Raw genomic sequence first — 23,591 nt, forward strand, 5'->3', positions numbered from 1 at the left:
TTAGCAGTATGTACGACAAGGTCAGGTGAGACGTACAACAGTTAGTGCCTATGGCCATCTGTGAAACACTGCGGAGACTCTGTCAGGGTTTGGATGCATTTCAGTCAGGGATGTTGGAGATCTTGTCAAAATTGATGGAATTATGAATGCAGATTTTGATCCACCATATAATACCATCTGGGTAGAATTTGATTGGAAACAGTTTCATTATTCAGCATCAAAATGATCCGAAAAACACTGCAAATAAATCCCAGCAGCCATTTCAAAACTTCATCGCAAAATATACCGAAATAAGGGGTGGCTCAAAATTTTTGCACAGCAGTGTATCTTGCCTATTTTATTTCATTTCTAGCATAAATTGAAGTACAAGACAATACAGTTATTTTAACGTACTGAACACAATGCAATACCAAAAAGGCCCAAAGGTGACAAACTGATGTAGCAATCACCTTTACACGTTAATCTCCATAACAGCTTTGGTGAGACAAGGATTTGCCAGTCTATCAATTTGTCCCATGACAGTGAAATCCTACTCTACATGCCCAGACATGTCTCCCAAAATGAGGTCACCTCTATTATCTGAAAGCAATCTTGCTGTGCAGCGACAGGAAAGGAATCAATGTACTGCACCCCATTAGGAATACAGTATATCGCTGTTTACCAGTGCAGACAGCCACGATAGGTAAACCGTTGCTAATTTGTAACTTATGTCAAACGGGCGGCTAAACTCTGGCTGGCCTGAGAGGTGAGGTTAACAATCATCCTGCTCTGGGTCATGTGTGTGTTTGAGTTTAAGACCTAGTGATGGTGAACCTGCCAAAAGGGGTGTATGTGTGTTGTAAACTGTGGCCTAGATCCCTCAGATACTTCACTTCCCTTAACTGGAAAAATAACCTAGTTAAAGCCAAGTGAATTCATTCGAGAGTATTCAAATGCATGTTTAATAGTTCAATACGAGTCCAGCAGGCAGTAACATAATGGTCAAACAATGTGCAGGCTGTTAGAAAACTGGGTACCAGCTGCTAGTGCTTTTCTGTGTACATTAACATTTATTCCTGAATTGCAAATAGGACCAGTCAAGCTGCAGTTTCATATTACTGCATAACATTTCATTACCTCTGAATGCCCAGACATACTCAAGCTTGTGTCTGCTAATGGTGAAATAAACCTAAGAGACCTCAATGTATCACTTGAAAATGAGCTTTTTTTTCTTGTCGAATTTATTTGGTACAGTGGAACCTTGGGGGTAACGATTGAGAATCATTTCTTTTACGCTCCATTTCCAAAGATCCCAACGATCCAGCTGTGACACTGAAGCCCAATAACCAATCTTTTTTTCTTTTTTTTTCGGTCACGGTCGTTTTATTAACCCTCGGTGTGGATACCGTGTGTAATGAGTGGCTTTTGACAGAGAAGCTATGACAGGACCATCTCCAGTAAAAGGCCGCTTAAAGTCAAGTAAATAAAGATAAGCAGTTGAAGATCTGTGGTTCTTCAATCTGATGGAGTGTCGGTTTCATTTTTGTTTACACAGAGAGAAACATGAGCCCAAGCATCAGCATAATTTATCGCATTCAGCAGTGGTTGCATTTATCATCTCTCAGACCAGCTCACTTCCCATTTCCAGCGATTTATTATTGTAAAACAAAAGCCTCTCCGATATGAATTCCAGTTTAAACCTGAGCCAAGGCTGAATTTTCCCCAAGTGCTTTAAGACCTTGAGCTTTTCTCTGACAATGACTCAGATAAATTTCCAAACTGATGGAGATTCCACACATTTTCACACAGACTCGAAAATGATCTTTATTTATAACAATCAAAGAAAAAAATCAAATATTTCCTGCAGCTCTATATGGGTCGTGCACGTTTTCTGTTTTCATCACATGACGCACAACAATTACTCTGCGTTAAAGTGCAGCAAATGTTTAGTGCAAACTGTGAGTACAGTAGCTCTTCGGAGAATTTGACTGTGGGAACTTGAACACTGCATTTCTCTCGCCTTTTAACTGTCAGTCAGCAGCTGGTTACGGCACACTCGTGTCATCTTGTGGTATCTTATCTATGCCAATCATGTACTGACAAATACACAGTACAGCTCAAGCATGCTCAACACGATCTCTTGCAGATGGGATAATTGTTCTGCAAACGTCATTCCAGTTTGTGTCACACTTCGCAGAGCAACAGATGGGAGTCTTTCCCATGTGTGACAATACAGTTGGCTGTTAACAGTTTATAGAGGCCATGGGCTAATTAATTTAACTTCCATAACAAAGAAAACTTTCAGAAGCTACTTTTTAATGGTACTGCTGATCAGCTAGAGTTCAGTGTCCACTGCCTGGTGTTCAGTGCCCCCTCTGACTGAGGATCATGTCCACCGCCTGGGCCAGGTTGTCTACAGTGCCGTCAGCCGTCACCGTCGGGTGCCTCTCATCAATGGGCCTGAGGGAGGAGAAGCAAATGCACAGGTTTGAGGACCTGTATCGCAGGAAGAAGGAAATCTTGAGCACAAAAGGGATGGTAAACAAGGACTAGCAGTTTGACACAGTCGACTGGATTAATAACGCTGAATGCATTATGTGGGGGGAAAAAACAAAACAAAAAACCCCAACAAAACACAACTGAAACGAAAAAGAAAGTTTGTTATCAAAACTGTCATCCTGTGTGGTAACTCTGGTTCTGTTAAGAGCTTGTTTAACAGCATTGTATTTTTAGTTCTTTTGGCTGCTCCCCTTACAGTGTTTACAGTGTATCATCTGCCTCAATCTCACCCTTTCCAAAGCATACCTACCCATCCTTTGCCCAACATATCAGTTGATTTGAAGGTATTTCAGGGTAACGGTGGCGCCATAACCACACCTTTCTATCATATCTGCAGGCTACTACACCACAATTATGGTGCTGTTTTGTATCAAGGTTAGGATCAAATCGTAATATACTGTTAATCTGAGAGGCTGTAACAAAACACATTACTTCCACACATGGTAACAGACTGATTTCTCCAAACTTGCTGTTCAGCTGTGCTAATCTCGTGGCTCTGTGGCCCTTTGACTACACTGACCTCATATTTTTGTTAAGACATTTAGAGACACCAGTGCAAGAGACACTTACAGCATTCCCCTGACATTCTCATCAGCTTAATCGTTACTCTGCATTTAGGACAAATTAGCTTGTTCTACATTTGTAATTGGATGGATTGCACAGAAAGGGTTATTGTATTTACAGCACGCACACAGAAATGTTTACATTTTTTCCCATATAAAGTACCCTACATCAAAAGATCACAGGCCAATGCCCAAAATTACCCTACCCATAATCCTGTTTCCACACGATTTCCTAAATTATGGGAAAGCTGTGGACTTGGTCAAGACGGGCAAGGCTGTAGCCTCCACACTGGCTGCTGCCATTGTTTGGATCAAGGCCCAGTGATGGATGCAGATTTGGTTGTTTAATCAGCTGGTAGTGGAAATGTAATCCATTTGGTGTGGCACTAGGCCCAAGCTCACACGGAGGACCTCCTTTCCACCCAATTCCATCAAAAGACAGAGACGCCCCTTCATTCATCAGAACTGCCCTGGAGTCCTGCTCATTTATGGAGTGGTGCCTATAGACCCCCCCTCCACCGGCCGCCTTGACCGGGCTCTGTGTGCTGCCTCTGTTTCTCAGTCACGGCTTGGAACTCCAGATGGGGACTCTTTGTCAGGCCCTGGGTGTGAGGCACACACCACCATTAATCCTGACTTCTGAGAGCTTACAGAGCCCCATGGCAAATATTTGTGAGCCGCCCAAGTGTAGTGACAGAAAGAAGAGGCCTGTGGTGGTGGAAATGGGGGAAGAGGTGCTGAATGCCGAAGCCACGCTGAATATGGCAAAGCAGTGCCATGTGTTTACGTATGTCTGTCAGCTGCCAGTGCTTGGGTTATGTGAGCTGGTCCACTAATGGTTGGGGTTTTATGTCTCCTGTGCTGGATTACTCCCGCACCCTTTTCTGCCCGAGGACTGATTGAGTTCACACATGCATGCACGCACAGGCATGAACGCACAAGCAACATAGGTCACATGGCTCTTATGTTTCAAGAAGTGAAGCCAAAAGTATCAACCTCACTGTCTTTTCAACCCGATGCTTCTTTAAATCTCTCCCCGACTCCATCTTTTAGATAGGCATACATAGATGCATGTGTGTGTGTGTGTGTATTCATTTTGCAGCCTTCCTCCCATTCCCATGAATAATGAAGAAGTAACCAGGTCAATGTGACCATGCAAAATTCAGCACAATACAGCTAGTGTTACCGGTGAGGTAATCTGCGGCTTGCTGTCCTTCAGGTCAATGCAATATCAATACACGTGAATAGATAGGTTTGGTCCCTGAGCCTGACTGACATTGCAGAGCCATCACGTAGGGATGAGGTCAGCTATGAGGCAGGAGGTGGGGAGCAGCCAAGGGTTTAGTACAACACAGCTGCCCCTACGCTGAAAGAGCAAACTGCCTCATCAGACGGTTAGTAAATGATCACACGATTTGTGCTGCAAGTAGTGCAAGAAAAAAACCCGATTTTGACAGCTGATTAACATTCAAGCAAATCATCAATCAAGATGTCAAACACTCGCAGGTTCCAAATTTTTTTTTGACAGCTGAAAATTTGAATATCTTTGGTTTTAGAGAGCTTAAGACCTCACATTGGGCTCTAGGAAGATTAAATGCTGATCAAAAAGGAAAAGTGGAGCTTTAAAGTTGGGTTCTCTAATGCTGTCGATCCTTTAAAGCTATGAATGCCCCATGTGATTCTTGCAGGTTGTCACAGGACTTGCTTCCAAAATAACAAATCAGTTGTGAGTGATTAGAGTGTGATATGATATATACAGTATAAAACATGACACTTAGCACTATTAAAAACACTTTATTTTCAGGCACTGGTTGTTCCTTCTTGAAAAGAAAGTAGATAAGAATGACTCATGTAGTGAGTGCATTTGTTTGTGAAAGTCTGCTGTGAGTCAGAGACACACAGAGACGAGGTAAGATATAGAAATAAAGAAAAGGACTCTTGTTTAACCTGAGGAGAAGAGGGCGGCTTCACCTTTGTTTCGTTTCGTTTAGATGCATTCAGCTGACTCCTGAGGTAACTGACCGCAGGGTGAGAGAGCATGAAAACGCTCTCGCTGGTTAATGCTTAACTCGCCTCGTGCACAGAGGGAAGCAAAACCGTCACATATACCCGATTTCGATTTATACTTGTCTCTTAACTTCTGCACCTCTGCTGAGCAGGCATTTTGCTTGACACAATACTGACGAAAAAACAAAACAAAAAAAATCAGGTTAGCAGCGCACAACTCTCGGTGATATTTTGGTGTGAAGGCGGTTACATACTGAGCAACTCAAGCTAGAAATATCTGGGTTTCCTGTGATTTGACTGTAGGACAAAAGGCAACTTTGAAGCTTTGATCTAACTTTTAATGGCTGCTATTAATGGTCTAGTCAAAGAACCATAAGCTAGTATAAAATCACCCAAACTGCCTACATGAAATATGGCTCCTATTAGACAGAAATTAGCATTTGTTAGCAATGAAAGAGGCTGGCTAATCAGTTTAGGCTTTAAAAGTAGTACCGTTTAACTTTGGGAGGTTCTTCTGATCAGTGTGTTTGTGCACTCTTAAGTAGGAACATGGGTGTGACAAATTCAGCCAAATATTTCAATATTTCAGCCACGTTGCATACTTTATGACTTGGCTTTTTGAGTCATCATGAGAATTTTCCCAGCTGGAAATCTGTCACAAAAAGTCACAACTCTAAAGAGGGCTGAAGTTACCAAGAAAGTGTACTGAAAGTCATAAAAGCATTTAAAAACAAACCCACAGCAAGAAACAGGAATAACCAATAAAAGCTTACCAACAGAGACATCACATAGCAAATAACTCAATGAAATGACATAGTTATCACACTGTTATCACACTGCTCCTCTAATAAATAGGAGCTACAGGGTATCATTGTAGGCTTTGTGTAAAGTGAGTTGCCACCTAGCAACACAGTGAAGATAACACTGAAAGTAAAGAGTGAAAGGTGGAAAAACAGTCAACCCAGGCCAGTGTGTTGTTTTCATGCCAGACTAGTGAAGGCAGCAGGAGCTGTAACGCAGCCTTTTTTCCACTATAAAGACGATGATATTAAATATAACCTGAGGGAGATCACATCTTGATGACATTCATAGCCTTTATGTTGAGCCAAGCCGTGTGGGTGACATAAGATGCAGGCACATGACAAAGCTCTCTACCTTCACCCCGGGGACAGGGAGAAAAGGTGTGCAGCTGCTCGTGTTTCCTGCTGCACCGTGCCGCTTTAGCAGCGTCGGCCTGGAGGGTGAAAATGTGATCCGTTTGACTGACTCTGTTGTAAATAAAATGCCACAAGCCCGAGTGAAGATGTAGCGGGGATTGTCGACACCAGCGATGCTACAGCCTGGTTTTATTACAATCCCCTCCGAGCTTCACTTTTCCTATCTTTCTGTTCTGTAGGTACAAAGCACAGATAACATCCTTGAAATAATACAGCTGCACCTTCTTAGGAAAAACAGCCCAACTGAACAGAGGAAACCACCATGTTACGTGCATGTTATGGCAACAGAAGTGACAGATGCTAACTTGAAGCCTTCACATCCTCTGCCGAGTTTGTGGCAGTGCAGCGACCGTTATCACTTCACTTTACAAAAGGCTGCATAATGTTGAATCATGATCAGCAAACAGCTGCGGCATGGTTTTCACACTTTACACAGATTAACGGTTCTTTCCAATCGAGCTGGACACAAAAGGGGATTCCCTGGTTGCGGCGCAAAGAGCTACTTGATTCTTTTTTTCCATCCTGTGGCTGTACGAAAACCTCCTGTGAGTACGAGCGATGACTGTGAGCGTGTGTGAGAGAGAATCCTGACCTGCTGAAAACCACCTACTGGAAACTTTCTGCCTTTCACAATAACAAAAACATCCAATGCTACGTGAACAGGATGCAAACCATAAAATTTTTTATGTCCTCAACGGCTACTTAGGACATAAACTTTTAGACATTATAGATTAGACTGACTCTTTATATTTGGTGTGACGTTCATTGCTTTGAAATCTATTTAATGAATTACAAAAGGTTTTGCTGCTATGGTTTAGGTGCTAATTTGTGGAGTCATCTTAGGTGATCCGGTGGGAGCAAAGGGAAAAAAAATATATATCTAAATTTTAGCTTTTAAGAAGCCATTACCTTCTTCAACATTTAACAGCTGTCCTTGTCAGTGTTGTGCTAAATATGCAAAGCCTTACGTGACCCAGATCTAACCACACTCTTTTCATCTGTGTGCTGTTATTATTAGCAGCACTGCTGATGACTTGCTGAATCGTCTTTTTGTGCGTATATCTCAGGGCGCATGGGTGTTATGCTAGCTCTGAGGTGCTGCTGAGTCACCTGCATCAGATAAAGAAAATGCAAGTACAACCATGCATACCCACTCGCTAAAACGAATCATAACAAAAAAATGGTTACAGCAGAATCCAGGCAAAGGCCCAAATCCCTCTAGCCAAGCAGCTTGTCAATTGGTAATTGCAAGAGGGATTGGTTCCCCATTGAAACGGCTACGGGTCTGTGTTCATGTATTTAAGAGGCAGTGCCATGTTTCAGCCTGCCATCTGTGGGCTACAACTCGCTCTACTCTCCCACTCTCACTCATTTCCTCTTCTCTTTCTCACGGGTGGAAAAGTACTGTTGAAGGAGCTCAGTGACTGAGGCCTGCTTGGTTCCTTTGTCTTACCGTGGGAGTCTGGTCTCACTGCGAAAAAAAGCTCAGGTTAATTATTAATATCTCATTGACTTATAACGCACAGCAGGCTTTAAAAGAGCCTGCAGGCAGGGGGAAGCTAACACCCATGGGTGGGGAGGCTTCTATAACCTCTTTGTGGAGCTACTGCCACTTCAATCTATGACCTCGATTCAATATATGGCACACTATCAGGTGTTCGGATTACACATTACTACGATACAAAAAACAAAAATGAAACAAGCTTTTGAGATTTTGTTGAAAACGAGTCTCACTTTGCCTTTCAACTGTTCAGTTCAGCTTTGTTACTTCTTGGATTTATGACTAGGTAATTGATCATAGGGCTCTCTTATCTGTCACATAAGACAGGACAGCAAACTCAGGACCCCATGTAAATGATTTAAACTCCATATTTAACTGTATAACAAACAGTAAGACTGTTGGGTTTAAAAAAGGGGGGTTCCAGCAACCTGGAAACCGCCTAACAGCTTTTTACACATACATTTAAAGTTGTTGATGTTTTTAAAAAAAATTGACATGATGCTTTTCTGACAGATTGTAGGTGAATGTAAGCTCCTCCAGCTTGTATGTAGAAATGTCCTTGGACAAGACACTGAAACTTGAGCCTCCCAACGCTTTCATTGGAGTGAGATTGTGTGAATGTCAGAATAAAATTTTAAGTGCCTTATGAATGGGTGTGTAATTGGGGATAATGATGCTTGTAGTAAAAACACTTTGAATGCCAAATCAGACTGGAAAAGGGTATGTATAGTTTTTATATACCCATCATGGTCATAAACATCATAGTAATTTGGGGTTTTTAGATTATTAATGTGAACTCTTCTTCTTCCATAGTGAAATTGTCACCCAGTCTACAATGGGACATCTTTGACTTTCAAAGAAAGTTTGAATTTATTTTGGATTTTCTCTAATCTACACAGGTTCAAACATATGCATACGCTCAGGTGGTGCTGAAGGTTCTACAATGTCTTTTAATTTGATGCTGCTGCCATGAAATAAAACTTTTATGGTGGTTTTAAGACTCGTTTTATGCATTTAGATGCATAATTGCTAAAAGTACGTGCTAGGTGGTTGCTAAGCAATAAGATGGAATCAAAATATGTGATATAGATAAGAACCTTGATAGACTTAAGATGTAGTTCTGTGCCAAGTTTGGTTGCTCAACTCCTGATTGTGTACGTGTAGTTGGTAGACAAAGAAACAAATACAAAAAAAGATTTTGCGATAGCCAAAGTATAGCTACACAAATCTGTATCTTACCAAGTATGGATTGTTTGGAAACACTATGCTAAATTAGCATTTATTTTTTGGAGCAAGTATGCTTGCATCAATTCAGATCCACAATTTTGTACAAATATTTTACAATAACAGTTTCAGTTGGCATCATGATTGGCTGATTTTGGTTGCACCTACAATTGGAAAATTTAAAAGGACTGACCACAGTAGTGAAAAACTAGAATGATAAATAAAGCAGTTACAATTTAGGCCCATCCGCTCAGCATTTGGAATACACTGGGCATAAAGATGGAAAATTAGGAAGTGGCCCATTGCATGATGGGGCTCAAGTAGCTGTTAGCACGAGCAAGAACTAACAAGCAAGTCTCTTTTTTTTCCCCAGTGGAAATGAACACCCATTTCTAGAAACATGCAGCAAAAGAAATTCAACTAATAAAACACAGCTTTCATGTGTTATCTGTTAAATAGAAGGGAAATCCAACAGTGGAAATAGGAACCTTATGCAACACACATTTATCCCAGTTTACCATGCATCCTGCCAAGGCCCTGCTGCTGACTGACAAAGGAGATGCTGAGAGTTGTTAATGGCTGGTCAGACATCACTGTGCTTATCTGTATGCTTATGATGACGCATAATGTCAAAATTACTTTAGAATTATGCCTTATTCTGTCAGTCTAATAAGAAATGAACACAGATTTATATACAACCCATTCTGTACAGTCAGGTTTATACATTTCTATATAAAGCTAACAGGTTAGAACGTGCTAGCTTTAGTTCCTCTGAACATCTGGGTGGACTTGAACACAAAAGAGGGCCCCTGTGGATTTAGCTTTAGCTCAAAGGCCACGTTGTGCACATATCACGCATCCCTTTGCTGGTGTAAAGAGTCAGTGTTCTTGTGGTGCACAGATAAAGAGACCTAAATGACACATTTAGAAACACTGTAGCTGACAAATTCACAGCCCACAGCCTCAGCGGAGAGGAGTGCACTTAGATAACTTCACTTCCTTCCCACACAGACAAAACTAATGTGTTAAGAGTGGTTAAGAGGACAGGGTGTGGGACTGCGCTGTTACACGAGACACTATGAAGTGCCTGCACTCTTTTCTACAAAGCAAAATGCTGCACAGATCAAGACAACGCAAAGCAAAAATGTGACTCAAGCGTAACCTGCTCAGGCAAGACTGCACATTAAATTCAGTTTAGTGTGCTTGAAGGAGAGAATTAAAGGCATTGTCTTAGGTAATCTACATTTCATAACTGTCTAGGTAAAAGGAAGGCCTTGCAGTCGTACATGAAACCATGACCATTATCATATGTGCTGATCTATATGTCGTGAGGAGGACTGAAAGCTAAGCTAAGCTGAAATAAATAATGTATCTGGGAGCCATCCCAGAAATGACCACAAGATAAAAGCTAACTGGCACCAACAGTCCAGTAATAATCAATTTCAACATCATGCCAATATAGATTTAAAAGCAAATATTTTCAGTCAAACTGCCAGATCTGATCACCATATGGAGGAGGTCCAACTTAAATTTGGATCACTTCATTTTTATTAGACAGCCATTCAAATACGGGTAAATGATTTATGAGGAATAGTGCCAAGTTACAACATGTGGCCTCTTAGGGAGCGGGAATACAATTAACCTGCCCTAAATATGCTAGTAATATTGGGGTTATTATACTAATTCTGTCCACTTTATTATATTAAGCTGACAGCAAACATTTTTCTACTTGAAAAGCCTTCTCTTGTGTTTGCTGAGGCTGATTGGCCATTTGCTTTCTTAATGAGCTGTCTTTCCTTTCATTCACTGCACTCACAATGGCTTTATTTTCAAGACTTCATTACAGGTTTCAGTGGAAATCTGCTCAGGATATCCACACTAATCACAGGTTATGTGCCACTCAGAGAGAGCCAGTTCAGTCTGGGCTGGGAAGGTTTCTCTGGACTGGTCTGCTGGGGGACAACTGTACAGTGTATTGTAGTCTGTTAAGCTGTTAAAATCCTTTGGTGCTTACTCACAGATTAATTGTACCATCACTTTTGGATTAAGCCAAATTCTTTTTCTACTCTCAGACTTGTTGGTTCTGATCATACTAGCAGTTAAAATCATAGCTTGGAATATTTGCATACTAACGCATCGGATGAGAACTGCATGTCCTCAGGGATATTACTCATTGCACAATGTTGCAAGCTCATAGAAGCTTCATTGACAACATCCATGTTCATGAAATATGCCATATGCCAAGCCATGATCATCGTTTTTTTGACATATTCTTGTCTGTCAAAGAGCATTTTCAAAAACTGTTAGCTTTCCTTCTAGTTATCTCACGCCAGATCATTACTACACTATCATGTTTCACTCAGTTCTCATGAATCTCAGTTTACCTAAGCGTCAACTGTAATATCCGACTAGTAGTCTTAAAGTCAAAGAATCTGACAGTTACAGAACATCCCAGTTGGAGAAAGTTGCTACATAAGAATAACAGAAAACACCTTTGGCCTAAACTAAAATAAAGACTACATACAACTGCAAAATTATTGCTTTAATTTGAGTACATTTTACAACAATATTGAAAGAACTGCTTGTGAGACATATAATACCATACACAGTGCCTGTGGGTACAACACAAGCAGGTTTTCTTTGAAATTGTTTCCTAGGTGAGGTATGTGAACACTAGTTCATGCGGAAAGGAGCTAGCACGCAGCTCAGAGTTCCCACAGAGTGTCATTAGGTGACTGAACACATGAAAAGGCTATTATTGAGGCTCATAAAGCCAAAAATAAATACATTTTAAAAATCAGCAGAGCGATATCAAAGGTAAACCTAGTAAATGACACATGACCTGGGAGACCAAGACTGCACAGAGAGTCAAGAGTGTTCTCTCACGGGCTTTCTCATCAAGAATAAAGTTCATGGCACCTTTTTCACCTTTAGATGCCTTTCAAACATGCTGGTGGCGAATGTGTTGTGGGCGGGGGAACATACAGCTTTCTTCGCGCTTGCTGATAGACAGGAGTACGCTTTTACACCCTCGTATACTCTATATGTTCAAAAGGCAACATCCGCCACACACTTCTTCTATATTAATGCAAAGCAACAGCTAACTAAAAGAGGCTACTCTGTTGTCTCTATTATTTTTTTTATTAAAAAGCCACAAAAAACGAGGAAAAATGTAATTCTAAATGTTTTGTGAAACATTTTAATTCATTGTCTTTGACTCTTTCTACTACGCTTGCAAAAACTGTAGAAAAGCTGTGCTTCTGTCTAAATATTTATGGACATGATTGTACTTGGTGTGCCCACAAAGGCAGGAGTGGAGATATTTCTGGAATGATCGGTGGAATCTCAAATGCTGGAACAACATGGGGTTTTCCTGTTCTTTACACTGTGCCAACATGGGCCATTGAACTAATGAACCGTTCTTTCTTTAGCATGTTCTTTTGCAAACATGCATATGTCAGCATATTGATGCATTCTCAATCATCCAGGAAAGTAAATCTCCAAAACTTGATTCTGTTCATCTGGACGTAGCGTTTTGTGGGAGAAACGTTTCGTCACTCATCCAAGTGACTTCTTCAGTCTCAGCTGACTGCAGGGTTCCCCAAATCTTAAACAGTACATTTGCATAATGACTGAAACCAGCCCACTGAAGGGACAATGGGCTGGGAGGTCAGTCTTCTCATGATAGAAAGTACTATCATGAGAAGATTTTGTCACTGCTCAGTGATGAAAATACTTATGAGCCCCTGAAACGAGACCCAGGAAGTGGCTAGAGGAAGAGGGTGATAGACTGTCTGAAGCAGTTAGAACAAGACAAGGCTATTGACCGGACCTCATACCACAGGCTGTACCCAGGGGAGTCTACACCAAGTCTGTATGGTTTACCGAAAATACATAAACAGGGTGCACCTTTAAGACCGATTGTCTGCATGATCAACTCTGTCACCTATAACAAGTTTCTGGCTTCGATCCTCAACCCGCTGGTGGGCAGCTCTGAACACCACATCCAGAACATCCTGGATTTTGTTGAGAAGGTGAGAGATGTCATTATGGAGGCAAATGAAACCATGGTCTCGTATGACGTTACATCTCTCTTCACTTGCATCCCAGTCACGGAAGCGTTGGAGGTAGTCCGTAAGAGATTACAGGATGACACCAACCTCAGCAACAGGACCACACTCAGCATCGACCACATGTGTTTGCTTTTGGAACTGTGTCTTCATTCCACCTACTTCACATACAAGGGTCAGTTCTACAGGCAGAAACATGGGTGTTCCATGGGTTCCCCAGTTTCACCCATCGTGGCCAATTTGTACATGGAAGAAGTGGAAAAGAGGGCTTTGCTTTCCTACCCTGGAACACCACCAAGCCATTGGTTCAGATATGTGGATGACACCTGGGTGAAAATCAAATCTCAGGACGTGCTACATTTCACGGATCACATTAACTCTGTGGTCGACATCAAATTCACCAGGGAGGATATGAAAAGTGGCAGGTTAGCCTTCTTAGACTGTGAGATTTCCATCAGGAATGGGGGACATCTAAAAGCTGACGTGTACCGTAAACCTACACATACGGATCAGTATCTAAAGTTTGACTCTCATCATCCACTGGAGCACAAACTGGGTGTCATCAGGACGCTACAACACAGAGCGAACACCATCCCCACAGACACAGCGGCCAGGGAGGCAGAAGAACAGCACATCAAGAAGGCCCTGAGTAAATGTGGTTATCCCAGCTGGACTTCTGTCAAAGCTGGAAAGGTACCTAAAGAAAGCTCCAGCCGATCCAGGAGAGAAGGATAACCGCTGCCCAAGCGAAAACCTGTAGTGATCCCATATGTGTCAGGAGTATCAGAGCAGGTGAGACGCATTTTTTCTAAACACCGGGTTTCTGTGGCTTTTAAACCCCAAAACACACTGCGCCAAAAATTGGTCCACCCCAAGGATCGGGTCCCCCGACACAAACAGAGTAACATTGTGTACGCTGTTAAGTGCCAGGAGGATTGCCAGGATTTATACATCGGGGAAACCAAACAACCTCTGGCGAAGCGGATGGCACAACACAGAAGAGCTACCTCATCAGGCCAGGACTCTGCAGTCTATTTACACCTACAGGCCAGTGGACACTCTTTCAAGGATGAGGATGTACACAACCTGGACAGGGAGGAACGCTGGTTTGAGCGCGGAGTCAAGGAGGCCATTTACGTGAAAAGGGAAAGACCATCTCTGAATCGAGGAGGGGGTCTAAGGGTACATCTTTCGCCATCTTACAATGCTGTGATTGCAGCTATTCTCCAACTCTCTGTGAATGGTACTCATGACCATTGATCAGTGGGCTTTGATCATTGGGTTTTGGTCAGTGGTTGTTGATCAATGGTCATGAGAATTTGCATAATTATGATTATGGAACTGACCTCCCAGCCCATTGTCCCTTCAGTGGGCTGGTTTCAGTCATTATGCAAATGTACTGTTTATAAGATTTGGGGAAACCTGCAGTCAGCTGAGACTGAAGAAGTCACTTGGATGCGTGACAAAACGTTTCTCCCACAAAACGCTACGTCCAGATGAACAGAATCAACTTTTGGAGATATGTCAGCATGTTTGTTTTAGTAAATACAGTACAGCATGGGCTTGGTGCAAGCCATAAAATTACTGTAGGGACAGTAATCTATGTATGGTAAGCACATGGCCACTAACCCAACCCACCCTCCAACCCCGCTATGTTTCTTTCCTGTTGCGTCCCTCGTTGACTGCCACAGACAGAAAGGGCATGAACCAGGGTGCGGTTTCAGCAAACTATTTCATAGTTTGTATCATCAGGGACTAGTTCCATCTTGAGAGCTTCAATCTGGCTCAGCCTGCTTGTTTCCACACATTCCCATTAGCAGCCAAGCGTTAGCCGCAGAGAGAGTTTCACAGTGTAAACCACTCTGACGATGGTTGCTGCTGTGTGAAAATGTTTGCTGTGTGCTCTTTGCCAGATTCCAACTGGAATCCACTATGGGCTTCCTCCAACTCACTGGCGCCCATTCAAAACACCTATCAAAGCTGTGCCGGTATCCCACTCTTTGCTGCATAGCTTTCTCCCCGGCACAAGCACACACGCCAGCGCTGAGAGTGTATGCACACGCAGCACATGGGGAAACGGCAGTAGCAATTAAACTGGTTTACCACTGCTGCATGCAGAAACAGCATGATGTGAACTTGCTTTTATGAAGCTTCAAAGCTTCCCAGTTCTGCGCTGATGCAGTTCCTTGAAGATAAGAGAACAGAAACAAAGAACACACGATCGGTCACAGGAACAGGCTGCTGTAGATCACTATTGAAAAAGGTAACATACGCTTGAAAGAGGAAAACAAGGGCATCATACTCATAACCTTACTGCTCAGTAACATTTTTTTAATTATAAACACCAAGCTCACAGCTTATTTGGTTTTTTTTGTACTTCCACAAAATAATTACCAAAAAAACCACATTGACCCACCGCTCATTCGCTAATATTGCTTTTATAATAAAGTGGCCCTTTATGCTCACTTCCATCATGTTTCATAATTAAAGGTAATCCTTATTATTTTTTTTATGCAGCTCTTAGGTCGTCACCTGTCTCCATAAAACCATTTCACCTTCCTTAAAGCTATTTTTCTTTTGATTGGCTGCCCCTCATAAACAAGGGTATCAGCCTATGCTGTTCTCAGTTACATACGCAGACCTTTAATTTAAGACTTTGTCTAGGTTTAATATGAGCATACACTATTGTAACAGTGCATACAGATAATAAAGGCTTGATATGGCCACTTTATAGTCATTCGAACCATTATTAAAGAAGCAAAATGGTTGGGACAAACCTGCAGGGAACACAGCAGTTGTGACACTTTACTTCAGGTCGCTGTTTTGGTTTCTAGGCGTAAAGAAAATTCCCTGTTTCAGTTCAACTTCGCTGCTTGTGTCAATCCTGTTTACTCCCGCAGCAGATAAATGTTTCCTCCCGATACCAAATGGCAGACAAACAAATTAAGTGCCTAGTTGGTGATGAGCGTAACACTTAGCAGCCAAGGACCCAGGCACCAGCTCTCTGAAGAAGTGTTGCTTTTGCATAGACTTGCAATTATCAGCTGGCCATAAACATTACTCCAAATGAATGCTAAAGCTGCTTCATGTTAGCTGGCAAGTGTTTCCTAACAAGTTAATAAGGTGATAATTAGTCAATATCAGGTTTACAGCTTGAATCCATGTGACTATGAAATCCATTAGCTTTAATATCAAATGTTGCATATAATTGGCCCATTTCACTAGGAAAATGTGTTTTTTTAAGTACAATTATGCATAATTGTCCAATCAATTATTGTTACAATCTGCATTTCAGGCCAACATCAGTCCAAGAGCTTTTTCCTACACACAGCAGAGCTTCATCAGAACAATAATTTAATTTGTGTTTTTAAAATTACACCTGAAACCTAACCAACTACTGATTACTGATTTTCAATAGCATAAACAGCAGTTATGGATAAAGTGTAATATGGATGGTATTCAGTAACCACTGAAATTTCATATACAGCTATAATGTTCTGACTGCCATTAAGCATGTAACTAGAGAAGTGAAAGCCTGAGTGGGGTTTGGAGCAGAGCTCAGTGTCTGTGGATTGTTCCCATGCAGCTGATTAACATCAGCAGTCAGATCTCTATACTCAGTGTAATTTCCACCCACTTTTCAGTGGTAGGCCCCTCTTTGCAAACCTGGTCTACATTAAAGAGCAAAGGGTTCTCTGGCTCCCTTGAGGTGCATTAACTTTCACTCGTTATATACAAGAACAAGGGAAATTTGACTGCTAGCAGAACTGCCAATTACAAATGCCCTTATGTTGTGCCTATAGCTCACCAACTAGTCCAGCAAAGTCACTTTGCTAGCTCCACTTTTGAATTTAATCAAAATGAGCCACATATATAAGAAAATACATCTTATTTAACAGTAAAGTGAGCACTTAAGTGCACATAAAACCCTCTTATCGTATAGGTTTACTATAACATGTATCCATTTAGTTCTATTTGATACTTTAAAAAACTACAGACTTTAGCTTTTAACACATTAAAGGTCAAAGACACACATATAGCTTCAGAATGAGCGAGGCACAATTTTGGCTCTTCATCCCTGAAGCAGCCAACAAAAACAAAACAAAACCGGCTTGTGAACCAATTTCAAAGGATGTAAAACTTTAGAGGATTTTTTAAAAGTAGACACTCAAAAAAAGCTTAAAGTTGTCCAGAGCTATGAGTATGTCAAGTGAAAAGCATTTTCGCACAAGCTGATACGATTTGATTTGTATCTTTTTCCCTTCCTGTCTTGTCACTGAGTCTGGGGTATTTGAATCGGTAATTTCTCCGAGTGTGATGGGAACTGGAGGCCTGCGCAGCATCTAGTTGACTTGGAAACAGCTGTGTTTTCACAGTTATGACTGAGGGTTTATAGCCGCTCAAAGCGAGCCTGGGTTCACCGGGCCCGTTTAGCTAAACAATGTTAAATCTCAAGTCTCCCCCCACTACTCAAATTCCCACTGAAACACTGTTAATGTCAAAGTTACTCCTCTTCCTCTCAGAGAACGTGTAAAGTCAGCAAGTCTGGGCACTCCGAGTTCTGGGTTATTATTAAGTTTCCCATGTTTAATAAACAAAGACAGTTCGCTTTAGGTGTCATAAATGAACCGCCTTTATACTCTGTTCCTAGTTGTGGGCAAAAGAATACACAAATACTGTGAGGCTCTTCTGTTATTACTGTTTCACACCCACATGATGTGCTGTTCAGAGCTGCTATTGCAGCAATACATTCGAAACACAGATGATTTCTTAATCATTCATAATAACAGTTTTGGTTTCCTTTGAGTCATTATATTGCTCTGCTCAGCTCTCCCCAGATAAACCCCTTTGATAATACTAATAGTAATAAATCCACAGCTTGTCATGGAACCCAACACTAGTTTCACACACGTTCCTCTGCTAATCTATAACCAGATGCTTTCTCCACAAAACATGGTTAGGCAGTGATATAATTTAATCTGTTTTATCCTGTTTAGTTGAATTGACACTGTTCAGAGTGTCAGCACACTGGAGCTCAACTGAGCTGCTGGGAGTAGACTATGAAGTCACACAAACCAGATGAATTCATGTGCTTACTCCACTGAGACTCTACAGTAGAAAAAGTTCAGCCCACTTGGCTTCTAAGCTAAACATGCATACCGCCGCAGAGATGTGCAGGTCTGTCTGTCTCTCTCTGAACGAATGACTGCCCAGATAGAGGGCAGCTTTTATAATGAGTGACCATGCTCTTAGCTAAGGATTAACGCTGAGTGATGCTCAAGCAGATTACTCAGCGTTCTCTGGTCACATGACCGCAACCCGCATGCCAGTCTACGTTGGCAGGGCAGGTAATAAAGAAGGGCACTCGTCAGATTGATGCGTGGTTTGCAGCCAATTTAAATATTTTCATATTCTTATTCTGTTGCATGCATCTGACAGCTACAGTTGCTAGCTATCCATCTTTACATAAGGGTTACTCATGTTAAGACAAAGGTAAACATTAAAAGCCCACAATTTTGTTTGTAGCAATTATTTTACTTTGGGGAAAACCTGCATAAGCTGCAAGAGTAAGGTAGAAATAAAAAAACGTCATCACTTTTCTCACATATCCCTAAACATGCATATAAAGGGTAAAGCATTTATATTACTTACCAGAACTGCAGACATACTAAAATTATAGTAAACAGTACATATGGCATAATGTAGTTCTATACCAGCATCCTCTCTTACACCCAGAAACTCTTCTCTTTTCTTTAAACTGTAAGTACCACATGGTTCTAAAATAATCAACCATAAATTTCCGTAATTACACCATAAGGAAGGCGCCCCAGTACTCCCCAGAGTTGGGACTATAAATCCTTTGGTGACTGCGACCTTGCGGGCAACGAGCATCTACATGTGGAGAGAATAAAGCTTTTTCTGGCAGATTCTCAATCAAATAAACAAATCTGAGGATTTAAGAATATGGTGGCTGACTCACAGGAAGCCTGTTCATTACAAAGGAAACATTGCGCCCCAAATCTGGTGTAATGCTGCCCCCTTGTGGACAAACTAAGCAGCTTCTTGCAAGGACATTTTTTTCAAATGCACTCACAGAAACCCTAATAGGTACACTTTGCTAGTACTAGTTGAACCCCATGTTGCTTTGAGAACTGCCTTGATTCGTTGTGGCATAGATACAACAAGGTGCTGGAAACATTGCTCAGAGATTTTTGTGTGTGAATTGTGGCCTTAGGTTCATTTTCTTAGCTTACAAGAGAGGCAGCCAGTGTGGTCAATCAAGGTTTGACGCGTTGTGCGTTCAGAGATGCTCCTCTGTATACCTTCGTTGTAATTGGTGGTTATTGGATTAACGGTTACTGTCTTCCTATCTGCTCCAGCAGTCTCTCCACTGACCTCTGGTATCAACAAGGTGCTTTTTACCCTGCCGCTCACTGGATATTTACTCTTTTTAGGGCCTGTAAACTGCACACTTGGTTGCGTGGGAAAATCCCATTGGATCAGCAGTTTCTGACCAGCCTGTCTCACAACAACATGCACAGCACGATCAAAGTGACTTAAATTGCCTGTCTCCCCCATGCTGATGCTCAAATTCCACCTTAGTAGGCCGTCTTGATCATATCTTCATGCCTAAAATACACTGATTTGCTGCTATGTGATTAAATGATTAGATATTTGTTAATAAGCAGCTTACGTACCATCTGTGAAACAAAAAATTTAATGAAATAAAATGAAATGAAGAGTAGCAGCAACATGGCCGATGACAATATTTACTTCTATTATTTTTATCTCTAAAAACCATATAATTAAACAGATAAGTAAAACAGACAGTAAGAATATGGATTATTCAGGACAGAACATACTGACTGTAACCGTTAGATAAAACGGTTACCCAACATAGACAAATCACAGTTCACATAGCATATCTGTAGATTTAGGATAACACTGACCTGTACTTGCCAGTCCGCACCTGTACACCTTTCATTCCACAATGTTGGGCCCCACCTACATCATTTAAAAGATCGTCTCCAATCATCAGCACCTGAACGTGAGAAGGGAGAAGAAAGAGAAAACAGCAGTTCCATAATCCGTGCAACTGATGACACAATACTTGACCCTTTGTCCTTTGTGGTTAACCAACTTTATCACTTGTTAATACCACTACAGTATGTTTTTGAACACTTGGATACACTACAGATCATTACTGCACCGAGCTGCCAGAAGTTATTCTCTGATGTCCTTGCTTCCTTACTAAGCTTCATTAGCACTTGGGGAGATCAGTTTCATCCAGGCCTCCATTCTACTCATGTTTCCTTTCAAAAACTGCTTAGTTGTCATCCCAACTGACTCAGGTGACCACCACTGCCCACTAAAGAAGCCACAAAGGGGGATGAGGACAAAAACAAAGGAGCAACCCATGATGGGCTCTCTACAACACAAGAAAAACAAAAAGGAGACACATTAGAACAAATATAGTGCACTGGGAGAATTAAGAATTCAACCAGCGTCACTAATTTTAGATAAAATATGACTACTTAAGCTACTCGCGAGATCAAACAGGAGCAGCTTCCCTCCCCCCCCCTTCAATGCAAGTGTGTCAAGGGCAAAAAGACTCCTAAGAGAACCTAGTGCAGATGCGTTTTAAAAACATCGACACCCTAGACCTGCTTTGCATGCTCAGTGAGGTCAAACCATGGAACTACTTTACTTTATTAATGAAGCAGAGGCACAAAGAAAGGAGGGAAAGCGGAGACAGAGCTGGTACAGAGAGTTCCTTGAACACAGGAGGAGTTCAGTATCAATTGACTGGGCCAAACAGGCCGTTGTTCAATGATTCTAAGAAGGCATTTCTTAAAGAAACAAAGAAGAGAATAACAGTGGGTTATAATAACAGGAGAATAACAGGAGCTTTTTAAGTGAGTGACTCGACAAACAAGGACAAGAGCCTGGGTGAGTAAATGATTGCTCTGGAGAGGATGGCAAAGTTAGCTGTGAATACATCCATGTATCTGAGAAAGAAGGAAAATTACTAGAGTGAAACTTAAACTGAGATTATTGAAACTTTCGTTAACATTCTTGTGTCTGTGTTGGATTTGCAGTGCATGTGTTCCTCTACATGAAAAAGTAACAAAAAAAAAAAAAACCTGTAGGAATTTTACAATGAAACATATGATATCAGACTTATAAGAAACAAAAGCAGATATAGTGATATAGTTGATTCGATATGTTGAAATCGTATTGTGCAGCTTATAGTTGTCATTTTAAATATTGATAACATGTTGCTGAAAGCATTGACGCCCATATTTTGGCTTAAAAGACAAAAAGACCCATCAGAGAGATAGGAAATCTTTAAGAGTGGCTAAGTCAAAACTCTGGTACATTCTTAAAATGAATGAAAGCACTGGATAGCTCAGCAACACCAAGAGGCCTGAAAGACTGTAGAAAACAACTAAATTACATGATGACAGGATTATTATTTTTAAAAAAGAAAATAAAATAAAAAATAAAGCTGAAAGTTTGTAAATTTAGCTATATGTGACTAAAGTGCAATCTATTGTGGTGGAGTACAGATGCAAAACTAGAAAAAAAAAACCATTGTGTCATTGGTTCAAAATTTGTTGGAAAAACTGTAACAGGAGCGTCAGAGCACAGAGGAACAAGCTCAACAAAGAAAAGCTGCAAAACAAGAACTAAAGGCAGCTGGTCTTTATTGCACAACTGACAGTAAACTTTTCCATCCTAACTTGTACTCATGTATTGCTGCATACCTCATGTGGTCTAAGGCCCATATCATTGAGAACACTCTGGAAGAATGTCGGGGAAGGTTTTCCAATTACTTCTGCCTTTAAATCACAGGCATACTAAAAAGAACAAAAAAGCCAACATTAAAAATAACTTATTTATTTCCACTGAACTCTAAAAAAAAAAAAAAAAAAAAAAAAAATCAAAATATCGGTGCACCTATTTTACCTCCAGAGCTTTCATGTAAACACCAACATCTAATTTTAAACCATCTGTCTCCTTGTAGTATCGCCTATGAAGAAAGATTAACATCAATAAATACATTTCATTATATAATGATGCGTTACTTTGGATAAGCAATAGAGTAATGTCGGTTGGCTAGTAATATTTAATTACCCCTGGCCCAGGGAGAAAAGCACCGGCTTTTCCAGGCCTATGAGGACCCTGAAAGCCTCGTTCAAGTTCTGATAGGAAAAATTTTCAGCTGCATCTCCTACAATCACACAGTTTGGGTTTGTTTTGTCAACACCGTCAAACTCCGGGAGAAGTCCTGCAGAGAAGGAGCAAAGTCAGTCATAAATGGGTTATTGCATCTAAAATCATCAAATTATTAGATAATTTTCAGCTCAACCCACTTTGATTAGTCTGAATATTTTATGATTTAAAATTTGGGCACGATGGACATAATGATTATTGTGACATTTTAGTTTCATACATCAAATATATGTTATATACTGTATATGGATTCATGCCAGGTATTTGTAAGAATAAGTAATGTCTTATGCTGCAGAAGGGGAGACTTTACCAAGTAAATCATATTATAAGACACAAGTCTTGTTTTACTTATGAGACAATTTAAGTTCCATTCAATAGCCAAGTTAGACGTGGTCCAGCAGAACACTCAAGATCACTTGAGATTAAATGAGTCAGTTTATAATTTAACACCAGAATGTAACAGAAAAAACCTTTTATGTACTCCTCACATATATTATACCAGGGCTTTTAATGTGCATTTATTCCAAGTGCACTCTTAGAACACAATCAGCTAAAAAGTGGTCTGAAAACTTTAGATGCTTAAATATGAACCTTACCATCATGCACCAGCAAGTGAGGACGTAAACCTCTTTCTTTGAGAACGGCTATGGCTGCAGGCGCAGGAGGGAAGACTTCAGATACAGAGATGTCGAAGCCCAATCTTCGAAGCTTGGCTACAAACTTCTCTCTGGTGGCCTGGGTCTCATTTGTGCAGAATCGCAGCTGCAGGTCGGATTCCTTGAGCCTTTCAATAGGTCAGGAGGGCAAAGCGGGTGGTCACATACATCATTAAGTCTGAGCGACGGACTTTGACAGCTATGCAAACTGAAGACGTAAAGCTAATCAAATTTCTACGTGAAAATTTTCACTCACTTTTTCACAGCTTCGATCGAGCCAGGAATTGCAACTCCGCCGCCCTCCCCGCTGTCATATAAAACTCCACACAGGTCCAAAATGACGCCTTTTAAACTCTTAGCACAGCCCGGCCAGCCACTGTCCGCCATGGCGAAGTGATTAGTACGCATGCGTGTAATGTGAAGCGGCATGTGGCAAAGCACGTGTGAAGTTTAATGTGTTTATCGAAAACATACAAAACAGTATTTTTTAAATGTACATCTTGAAGTATAATTAGACTCGCCGTTGGATCCCAGACGAAGTGCTTTCAATAAATTCTGGACGGAACATTAAAAATAAA

General features: G+C 41.1%; 1 protein-coding gene across 1 annotated transcript; it reads right to left on the reverse strand.

The window, feature by feature from the left end:
• Positions 1 to 1,785: 1,785 nt before the first annotated feature.
• lhpp (phospholysine phosphohistidine inorganic pyrophosphate phosphatase) lies at positions 1,786 to 23,436 on the reverse strand. The gene is made up of 7 exons (XM_084937476.1): positions 23,270 to 23,436; positions 22,954 to 23,141; positions 22,259 to 22,412; positions 22,091 to 22,154; positions 21,889 to 21,981; positions 20,071 to 20,162; positions 1,786 to 2,439 (listed from the first exon to the last, which is right to left on the reverse strand). The coding sequence occupies exons 1-7, from the start codon at positions 23,419 to 23,421 to the stop codon at positions 2,343 to 2,345; spliced, it is 840 nt and encodes a 279-aa protein (XP_084793602.1). The 5' UTR covers positions 23,422 to 23,436; the 3' UTR covers positions 1,786 to 2,342.
• Between the last annotated feature and the right edge of the window lie 155 nt (positions 23,437 to 23,591).

This window comes from Perissodus microlepis, chromosome 8 (assembly GCF_051167445.1).
Source record: "Perissodus microlepis isolate ML-2025 ecotype Zambia chromosome 8, ASM5116744v1, whole genome shotgun sequence".
Lineage (NCBI taxonomy): Eukaryota > Metazoa > Chordata > Actinopteri > Cichliformes > Cichlidae > Perissodus > Perissodus microlepis.